We start from the raw sequence: 11,546 nt of genomic DNA on the forward strand, positions 1-11,546 counted from the left end.
AGCTTTTGAAATGGTTTTATAGCTTCCAGATGCTATAACACATCTTAGCAAAGCTCTGTGTGTATGTATTATGAAAGGTATGTGTTAGATTCTGGTTCAGTTTCTAGTAAAGGGGGTAGTGTGGGAACCAGAGGCATGTGACCAGGTGTATGTGATGTCATTCTGTAACCAGCACTGAAATTATGTTTTAATACTAGATGAGACAGAAGTCTTAGGGCAGTCTGTTTTTGAAACCTGACAAAGAAGGATCAGTCACCCAGTTAATCTTGCCTTGCTTTAGTAGGTAACCAGGGAGTAGTAATTCTTTATATCAGTCAGGAAAATATAGTGAGATAAGTTAAGTACTGTTTTTCTGTATCTGTGTGAATCTATCCATCTGTGTTATTTTTAAAATTTCCTGTGTTTGAAACTATGGTGTTTATTGTAAATAAATATTTAGTATTTTCATTTTTTTATTGTTTATTATTAAGTGTACGTAAACTTTTCATTGTGGCTGGTCTTTTAGAAAATATTTTAATGGTTGAGAGTACTTATATTTATTTGATGACCCTGCGACCGCTTCTGAAAAGCCTTGTTGCATTTGTCAAATACTACCATTTGTATTTGTATTAATATTACTCAGTATAATTGGTACCCTTGCAAAAGACTTAGAATAGCTGGCTTTAGAGTGTTCTGGTGGCAGTATCTACCTTATAGTCTGGGCTGAGCGGGCAGAGCTGGTAAATCTGTGCCAGCCTTTCCCAGGTGTGTGTGTGTGAGTGTGAGTGTGCGTGTGTGTGTGTGTGTGTGTGTGTGTGTGTGTGTGTGTGTGTGTGTGTGTGTGTGTCAGCCACTTGGAGCAGGGACACAGAGTACTGGCTTCACAGAGAGGTTGGCGGAGGACTTGGCTGAGGACTCAACTCTACAGCTGTAGTCAATGTGGAATCTTATGTGGGGCCTGCTGAGAGAGAGGGGGAAACCCAGCCCCAGGACAGGGAGTGTGTTCCCTGTGTGCTCTTAAGGGAAATTGCGCTTTGTGCAGAGAGTTGCATCTGGAATTACTGTGTGTATCAATTTTTGTTCCAAGTAAACGTCCCTCAGTGGAGTCAATGGTGAGGATTGAGGCTCCTTGATTACTGGCCCAGAGGAGGGACGTCACATATGTAATAGAGTATAATATGATGTACTGATTCTTTTTTTTTTATTTCCTTACCAGCTTGCTGGTCAACTGATCTATTTGAAACGTTGTCCTGAACCTTTCCATCTTCAAGATACAACCTCAGTTCTTTGGCTGGGCATTGCTGGCAAGGGTCATGTGCTGATAAGCTTTTGTCCATTGGTGATCCAGATTTTTTTCATTATGCTTCCCAACACCTTTCTTTTGATCTAAAGAAATAGTGCAATGCCTACTGCTACATCTCAAATATGGCTACTTACATCTGCACACCCTCTGATGACATTTGAGTTATGAAGACTCCTTGGGCGAAATTCTAAGTATTGCTCTCTGTGTGAGCCTTCCCGGATTCCAAAAGACTTGCTTTCAATGCAAGTCACTTACTTCAGTGTAAGGTCTGCCTTTAAACAGGCTTACTCCAAAGGCCAGATTCCAGAAGACTTGCTGTCAGTGTAAGTGGTCACTTACTGAAAACAAGTCTTTTGGAATCAGGTGTATTGTCTGCATTTGTACTGCTTTTTGTTGCAGAATTGCATTTACCCCAGATCACACTTCTGTGGTATGATGTGTATAAACTAGGGTTGAGCCACTATTGGCTGCTGATCCCTTCCCTCTCTGGTCATCTCCTCCAGTATCTGAGCCAGTTACTGAAATTATGATGATGTTTTTTTTTTTTTTTGAAACAAAAGATCTTTATTGGTAAATTAAGTTAAATGTGACATGCCCTCCAGGGCTGAATGACAAGACCTCTTTGAATGGTTTGCAACAGTTGAAGTCTATGGATATTTAATGTATATATTCAGATGGTTTACCATCATAATGTCGGCAGGCACATCCCCGAATGTGCACATAGTCAAACCATTTCTGCAAATTCTGTACCGTCAGCACATCAGAAAGTTGAACAAAATAGCGAATGTTGACATTTTCGACTGCTTCTTGCCTGAAACAAGTGCTACCATGGGTCAAAAAGGTGGCAGATTTTGTGATTCAGAATGTTGGCATTCATGGTTATGAGGAGCTGCAGTTTGGAGTTCACTGAAGTTGTTTCAGTGATGTGCCTGGTGACATTATGATGGTAAACCATATTCAGACTATTATGTTTTATATGTGTATTTAACTGTATTATTTTTAATTGTATATTCTATTTATATGTTCTTGTAGGAAATTGATTGTTAGAATATGATTATGTATTGTGCTAATAAATGGCTGTATTAGTTATTTTTCAATTAAGATATTTCTGAATTGAAGTATTTCCCAGTTACACTATTTTTTTTTAATTGAAGGTAGCTTACTGATAGGATGAGTTTGTACATGTGATTTGTGGGAGTGGATTTATAAGACTGCATTTAAAGGACAACAGTGGAATTCTGTTATTAAATACTCAACTTCTCTGTCCTTTTTATCCCTATTTATTGTCCCTGCTGTGAGTAAACAAGACAGCATTTAAAATATTTTAAATTGACTGTTTCTCTCCACTAGAACAGTACCTTACTGTACTGTGGTGGTTTCACTTTCAAAAAACTTTTATCCCTCCATTGCTACAGTCTCCAATTTATTAATGTCATCAAGGCCACTGAATACAGGCAGTTTTCTGGCCAGTTGCCTCCCCAAAGTGACATCACCATGACTGTTCTAAAAACCCATCCATGCTGTAATGTCACAGCTCCCTAGTCTTTCCCCTATCCATACAGAAAGTAAAGGCTAGAACATGGAAACAGTGCATGAGTCAAGTCTCCTGCTGTGAGCTGTCAGTCACAGCAGGTAACTGCTCAAATTACCCTTAGCACTTTGACAGCTAGGTAAGTTAGGTGTGAAGGGGGATGGGAGAAGAGCCAAAGTAGTACAAGTCAGGCTTCACGAAAAAAATGCAGTTTAGCCATTCTAAAAAGCAGTACCAGTAAAAAGCACTTTGAAAGTCTGTTCTGTGGCATTTGCACTGTGTTTTACGTAGTCATTGAACGGCATGAAATGTTGCTTAAAACTAACTGACTTAAAGACAGCAGTGTATGCATGTTAAATCAATGCAGTGACAGGAGCTTTAGGAAGAAAGAGGCCTGTGTAATGTAACTTTTTACAGACAAGCACTGCATTCTGGGATACCTAGAGGCAGACTAAACAATCAGAATTGCTTCAAGATGGCAGACCCCATGTGGTCAGACTCAGAAATTGCATATAAAAATATTTAAAGACTTGTAAGTAATCCCAGAGTGATGTTAAAATTTAGGAAACACTGAACCATGATGAAATAAACATGTTTTTTTAGTCTGTGGGTGCGGTTCTCCTTTAAGTATGCTTAAGTCCTTAGTTTGTCAAAAGACGAAAGTGCTCATCATTTTTATGTTTTATTAAACACTTTTGTGTGTGACGTCATTTTATTTTTTTTTGTTTTCATTCAGTTTTTGCCAGATTCTGACTGTTTGGTGTACTTGTTAAAGACATTGGCCGAGGTTTAAATGTAAACACAGTGAAGTTCTACACTGAAATAAAATAAACAGTACTCGAACAAGGACGTTACAATAATTTCCACATCCAGTCCGTAATAGGTTCGTAAAAAACATTTTATTGTAACAAATTTATAAAGTTTAGTGCTTTCATCCCTCCATCAATAATCTGGGACAGCATCAGAACTTTTATGCAAACAACTCACAGCTTTAGGAAGGCCTTATTCAGCTTTAACATTTCTCTCAATCTGCTCTGCTGATAACTTCAGTCTGAATTACCATGCTTTTAATTTTCATACGGTTTTGTTTTCTTTAAAACTACCTATGTATGTTTTTAAAGAACATTGGAAACAACATTTCTGTGCAGGTTGAGGGTAAGTTTAGTAATAATCATCTGAGCCATAAGTAGTACATTATTACCTATGCCCTTTGTGTGACTCAGCATGTTGATATAGAGCAGTTCAAAATTTTGTTCAGATAACATTGTTTTTGAATCCCTTAAAATGGGTTGTTTTAGTTAATTGTGAGCATGTTTGAATTATTTAAAATTGTTTAAGATGACCCTCTAATATTAAATTCTACATTATGCAGAGGCCACTGTTGTTCTTTTTTTAAGTTAAAGTATAAAAGTAATTAATATGTGCTGTCGAGACTTACAGGTTCATAGGTTTATACTAATCTAATGACCACCAGGGTCTTTATAAATCTAGTTGTGCAACCCAATCCAGGTTTGTCCCAGAGTACTTCGGATGCCTATATTGTGGGGTATGTTAGTAATGAGGTAGCTAAGGGTGATGTGGGGGTATGTTAGTTGGGCATCAATGTACTTACTGCCAACTTCTAGATCCTTTGAGGTGCATATCGGGCTCTTTAGCGTGTTTTATTTAAATCAAAGGCAAAGTTCAGGTCCTTGTATATAGTATTTATGGTGCTGTTTATTTCATGGATGTGCAGAGAAATCCATCATAGCTGGATCTAAGGATGCCTTATATCCCAGGCATAGAGTGCCTCTCAGTAACCTGTAGGAGACTGAGGACAGGGACAGGGCCTTAAGGCGATCTATGTAGGACAGGGTATTCATACCCTGGATCCTCCTGGTGAGGAACCTTTGAGGGCATTCCAACTGTTGCAAGTGAGTAATAAAGCAACACCTGAAACAGCAAGCAGTGTGTGGGGGCACACAGGTTGAGTAAGAAAAACAGAATATGAATCATTATTATTTAAGCAGAAATGGGCAGGAGATGAAGCAGGTATTATACTACACTGATACACTGATCAAGTACAGCTTCAGCTGTGCCCTAACAGTTCTCTCACTTGCAGTGCTAAATATAGATGCTCATGTCAATGACTGCTTGCAAACTCGTCTCTGAAAAGAGACAGCTGTGATGGGCAGAGTACATGTCAGATGGGAGGGCAGCAAGGGGTTGGTCATTATGTTAAGGAATGTGGAGGACATTAAACCCTACAAATAAAGATAGGATTCTGTGTAAATTGGGTTCCCTGCCAATAATTTTGATCAATTTCAGAGTCTAATACCCATAATCAAAATAATTAATTTGTTAAGTTATAAACTGACATATTAGATAGAGCTTGATGCGTAGAACTTCATGACCTTGGCATGCTTGGAAGTTCATTTATGGTAACTGAATCTAACTGCCTCCAGATACATTTAGCCAGGACTTGAAATGAGTAGAGTTCATTATGTAGCCTTAGGTGGGAAAGACCTCCATTTTAATATTATAGAGAGATAGGATGATACCACCTGTTCAAGCTTCCCTGCAGTACAGATAGGAGGTGAAATCTATTTGCCACTGAGTTTGGTAGCCACATTGAAATATTGATCATTGCAGCTGCTGGACATTTCATCATTTATTGACACAATTTTTGCTCAGCACAAAAAATGTTAAAAGAATCATTTTGTTTACTGCTACTCATGCTTTACAGAACTGGACATGTATACCTTAAATGAACACAGGTGATGCATTTTACTTTAAAATCTGCCCCGTCTGTTAGAGGCAGAATCCTTTTTGGTCTGATATGGCATGTACAATGGCAGCATCTGAAGGCAAAGCTTGCATTACATGTTCATGGCCATTTTCACTGTTGTGTGCATGCACAGTACATCTTGATTCTATCCTGCTGACTTGTATCAGAGTATACGAGTGCACCAGGAAGTACAAATAGTACAAAAAAAAAAAAAAAGGAAAAAACATTTCTGTGTAACTTATTCTTTTGTTTAATATAGCAGTATACTAGAGCAGGGTCATAAGTACATCATAATTTCCATTGGTGTTGATGTCTGTAGTTTGGCTACTCATTGTGCCATTGTGACCAAAAGGCTTCATCTAGAATATGAATTAGCCCACTTATTGTCATGGAGTATTGACATAACAGACCATCTAGAAAAAAATGGAACAATTTGATACAGGTCATCCCAACTTGCAAGCTCTTCTGCAGTTCTTTTCCAGACTGTTCATATTGGTAGAGATAAATGATGCATGTTGAAAGACAACGTAATAATTAGGTATTTAGTTGTTGTTTGGAGATCTTCTTGTATTTCTTTACAATAGAAGACTGAAGAGATTTCAAATGTGGGCATAATCCTGTTCTTTTTAATATTCAGCTTTTCATTTGCTGCCTTACTGAAATGTTTTGTACTTTAAATTATGAAAGGAACTACTTGTACCAGATTTAAGTATAAAATATCAGTAAAACATTTAGTAATAGTATTATTGTTAGTAGTGTTTATTGCTTTGTTTTTATAATTCTTATTTATGGTTTTGTCTGTAATGAGAAGTGATTACAGTAATGTTTTCTTTTGTATCAAATAACTAAAGCGTATGTTTAAAGTTTATGACATGTATAAAAAACATATGGCACCCTTATGATAATGAGAAAAGAGAAGTTAAGGGCCTGAGTTTTGTGCACTTTTCCAGCTGTAGTTTTACTGTCAACGATGGAAGATTTTGCCACCAACACAAGTGTTCAGTAACTTTGGCATTCTTCATGTTCATGAGTCAAAACTGAACACTGTTGATATTCCTGTCCACTCACCAAAGTTTACAACATCCTCACAAACCTTTCTTGCAATTATTTTTTTTCTCATTGTTAGCAGTCCCACAAGTGATCATGATAAGTGTTGGATCCAGCAGCATTTGTCTGTGAAGTAAAGAAAGTCATCCATTTATATCTGCTCTACATTTTATAATAAAACAACTCATCAGCTACAGTTTCTTATATCCCCCAAACTTAGACTCTTTTAACAGTGACACTACATCTGCTTGCTCCCTCCAAGTCCACTATCCATTTAATGACTCTGATGAGCTCTTGGTTTATCAGTAGTATTAAGTCTGTAAAAATATGGAATGCATTTCTCCTTGATGGTTGGAGTTCTGTGTAGTAGAATAAATGACCCATCAACATTCCTCTACCACAGCCAGACCCCATCACATTGGACTAACCTTCTAACACTCCTTCACCTGTATTTCTCTTCTGGAACCAAAAAAAGATTTTTTTTTCCTGACCTGGAAGCTATTTTCACTTCTTGACAGACAGTGGTAAAGTTGAGATAACTTCAGATTTATAAATGTGCATTTCCAAAAACATAAAAAAGAGAGAATTTTAAGGAGGCCCATTTCTTCTCTAAATAAATTGATGTATTTACTGGTGAGTACCCTTTGCCTGGTCTTAAACATCAGCAGACAGTACTACCCCAGCACATTGGATTGTAACCTGGGCACTGGATTTGTATTCATCAATGAATTTATTTAGCACTCGACTGGTACTGCAGTTTTTTTAGTTTCAGTAGCTAGCCGCAGTTTAACAGTTTCTTAAAGTATTGGCCTATACTTTCACTTTGTCCTCTGTTGGACCCCATTCATGAGTTGTGTTATCACGATTGTGCAGTTCTGCAAAAAAAAAAAAAAAGAGAGGGATTTTTCACCATAACTGTGGTCACCCTGTGACAGCTGTGTTGGCATAGAGGGTAAAGCCTGACTGTAATGCAGACAAGCCACATTCGCCTAGTAGCTCCAACAGTTGTTGGACCTGGCATGGGGGAAGAATGGAATGATTAGGTCTGTGCCTCCCTTCAGGGTGAGTGGGTGTGTGTGTGAGTGTGAGAGAGCACACTCTTTGCACTAGAATCCCCAGTGGAGATGAAAGATCATGTGGAGGTACTTGTCTGTAAGGGGGACAGGGCCAGTTGTTCATGCCACACCTTGTTTTTTTTTTTCCTGACCTGGAAGCTATTTTCACTTCTTGACAGACAGTGGTAAAGTTGAGATAACTTCAGATTTATAAATGTGCATTTCCAAAAACATAAAAAAGAGAGAATTTTAAGGAGGCCCATTTCTTCTCTAAATAAATTGATGTATTTACTGGTGAGTATAACCCTTTGCCTGGTCTTAAACATCAGCAGACAGTACTACCCCAGCACATTGGATTGTAACCTGGGCAATGGATTTGTATTCATCAATTAATTTATTTAGCACTCGACTGGTACTGCAGTTTTTTTAGTTTCAGTAGCTAGCCGCAGTGTAACAGTTTCTTAAAGTATTGGCCTATACTTTCACTTTGTCCTCTGTTGGACCCCATTCATGAGTTGTGCTATCACGATTGTGCAGTTCTGCAAAAAAAAAAAAAAAAGAGAAGAGGGATTTTTCACCATAACTGTGGTCACCCTGTGACAGCTGTGTTGGCATAGAGGGTAAAGCCTGACTGTAATGCAGACAAGCCACATTCGCCTAGTAGCTCCAACAGCTGTTGGACCTGGTATGGGGGAAGAATGGAATGATTAGGTCTGTGCCTCCCTTCAGGGTGGGTGTGTGTGTGAGGGTGAGAGAGCACACTCTTTGCACTAGAATCCCCAGTGGAGATGAAAGATCATGTGAAGGTACTTGTCTGTAAGGGGGACAGGGACAGTTGTTCATGCCACACCTTGTGGTTTGCACTACAGTGATTCATTGCATGCCAGCTCCAAAAACATGAAGGATAATGAATGGGTCTTAGGGATTAACAGGAAAAACTCAAACTACCTTGATACTTGCCTTATTGAGCTGGCATCTTGTGGATGAGGAATAAATGGTTCAGTTGCGTAAAACTGTGAAATCATCCTTTGGGGTAAAATTTGTCTCGGTCATAGTTCATGATGTGGAATCCAAAAGTTGAGCATTCTGAACATCATCAGTTATTAGTAATTTTGGATCAGAAGTGCCTAGCTTGCATTTAGTTTAACAGTTTGGTTCTTAACCAGTTTCATTGTGTTGGATATACATTTTCAGTCTGCAGGCCCTGGTACATACTTTTCTTTTACATTTCTGACACTAAAAGTAATTCCTTGCATTCCACAGTCATTCTTTAACGTTTGCTTTCTGGCAGGATTTTTTTACAGTTAATTCTGAGAAGTAAGGTCATAAAATAGGTATGTAGAATATCTGGGTTAAAATATTGTAAAAAAAAAAAGTTAAGGCTTTTGTGTAATTCTTATCTTGTAATGTATATTTTCAATATTTTGATATGAAATTTTGAGAATAATTTCTTAGGACAGCATCATAACTGATATGATATAATATCTCTTATCCAAAGTAAACTCACATTTTCAACTGTAAACAGTGATTAATGTACAGAACTGCCTTTGGAGCAATGTGTACATGTTTGTAGTACTACTGTTCATAACAAACATACATTTAAATGTTATGGCCAGTATTGAAAGCCATGAGCCTTTCATTTGTCAAAGCTAATGTACTTTTTTGTAATTTTCATTATTTTCAATGGAAATTTACAACGCAGGCAGTATTTTATGCCACCTTGTGAATGTGACAACTGTCTTTTTTCAAATGAGGTTAAAGATATTTATTTTAAACCAGGGGCAGTATTTTGCAGTCATTTTGCAGATTGTTCTTTGGAACAATGCACATATATTTCATCATATTTTATGACTTAAGGTTTTAAAGAGATATTTTTGAAAAACTTTTTCAAAAATATGGAACCCCAAATTATGCTCCTATGTTTAGTGTGCAACCTTACAGCTAACACTGGCAGTAATAATTATTTTTACTTGAAGTGTACAGATAACACCCATTTCTTTGAACGACCTCATTTGGATGGCAGTGTTCCTATTGTTATTACATCTGACAGGATGGAGGCAGCAGACCTAGACTTGTCACACTCTTGCCTGAAGCAGTGAATGCTTTGGGGATAATCATTATTACTTGTCCATGATGTGAAAATAGTGAGGAAAAGTGCCACTTAGTAATAAAATTATATTTTGGTCTTGTGTTGTGCGGTGTTTTTGCAACAAATTGCCAGTGTCTGCAGCAGTCTGTTACAAAAGTGAAATCAAATATTTATACAAACACAACAGAAAGGATTGGAGAAGGTAAGTGTGGTTTAAAGAACTGGCACAGATCTGGTGTCACTGAACTTTTGTAATTCACAGCCCTGACAGAAAGCAAGGCATTGCATTTGGACCCTGTATTTTATTAAACATTGATATTTGTGTTTGTTTTGGAAAGCATGATTATGCAGCATCCATCAGCAGCTAAAAACGATTTTTATTTCCTGACAGGAGAACTGGGCTATGAACTTACAGCATCACAGGTGAAACATGCTATGAGAAAATGGCTTATAAGATGTGGAATAAACATAGATCAGGATAATGAAACTGCTAAAAACAGTATGGAGTTCCTTACATTGTATGAAGAAAGAAGCTTACCAATTATTTTCCAGCAGCACCTGCCTTCTCCTTTTGAAGACAACAGCATTGAATTGCCTGATCATAATTTAATTTCTGAAACATTGAATTTCTTGCTCAACAATCCATTAGTATATTTTGCAGGCTGGGTTGTCCGTAAAGCAATGACTGAGGTGGCATGTGATGAATGCCGATGTGCACTTGTCAGTGATACTCTCCAAGTTAATTTCTTAGATGCGCACCACTTGTTGCAGCTGAAAGAGAACGGTAGACTGGTTATTCCATCATCAGGCACAGTCAGAATTATTCTTAGCTCAGAACGTAAGCTAAGACATATGATGAATGCCAGCAGTAAACAATACTCTGTAAATCTTTTGAGATTAGAGCACGAAGTACTTCTTGATATTGGCAGCTGTGATGTGCTTGGTCTCAGTAAACACATGGCACAGAGTCAGTGTGGCATTGATAATCATCATTTTTACATTCTGCGTTTGCTGGTTTCTGTATTCTACAGGATCCGTCAGCAGCACTTTGCAAAACTTGAACAATGGGAATTGTTTAAATGCAAAATTAAGCAGAAATTCACTAAAACAATGCATTGTAAATGTTAAGACTGCACAGGATTTAGCAGCATCCTGAAATCAAGTCCAGTAAGGTGGAGAAAATAATTCCACTGTGAACAGTTGTTTTATAATGCTTTGTACTGAATGAAATGCCAGAAGATTGCCATTATATTCAATGTTTTTTTTCTTCATTTTAATATACTTTTACTGGAAAATCATGTATTTTCAATTTTTTTTTTTTTTTTTTTATACATAAAAAGGTTTTTCAGTAAATAATATTAAGGATAGATAAACTGTATATGTGTTGTTATTTTAAATCATATAGTGCCACCAAAAAAAAAGAAAAATCAGCCAAAAACTCTTTAAGAAAAGAACTGCAAAGTTATTTATTTATTTATTGTGCTTTTTTATTCTTGTTGCTGCAGTCTTCTTGTTGCCCCTTGTGCTCCAGAAAGTACAGTTTTGTACCTACCATAAATGTAGATGTCCGATAGGTATGCATCTGCAGTCATAACATATGGGTTGTCCTGCCTCAGGCAGCCCTTCGGTCGGCCGGATTCCAAAGTCTGGGTCTGGCCTCGGCTGATGTCGCACTTCACCCGACGTCATAGCTCCTGGGGTATAAAGGCATCAGCCAACGCCATTTTCCTCAGTGTTTCTTGCCCCAGATGCCAGGTGCCCTCTAGGAAGGCTAA

The 11,546-nt window shown here is 37.6% G+C and overlaps 1 protein-coding gene across 1 annotated transcript in view; it reads left to right on the plus strand.

Moving 5' to 3' along the window:
- The window catches only part of THAP9 (THAP domain containing 9), a gene marked incomplete at its 5' end in the record, with an annotated part of 302,390 nt that extends 291,321 nt beyond the window's left edge, over nt 1-11,069 (plus strand). Inside the window, 1 exon segment of the mRNA XM_044075839.1 lies at nt 10,163-11,069. Within this exon segment, the coding sequence (XP_043931774.1) occupies nt 10,163-10,899 (737 nt within the window).
- Nucleotides 11,070-11,546: the final 477 nt, after the last annotated feature.

The sequence above is a fragment of the Protopterus annectens genome, chromosome 6.part1 (genome assembly GCF_019279795.1).
Source record: "Protopterus annectens isolate FY-2018-M chromosome 6.part1, PAN1.0, whole genome shotgun sequence".
NCBI classification, from domain to species: domain Eukaryota; kingdom Metazoa; phylum Chordata; order Ceratodontiformes; family Protopteridae; genus Protopterus; species Protopterus annectens.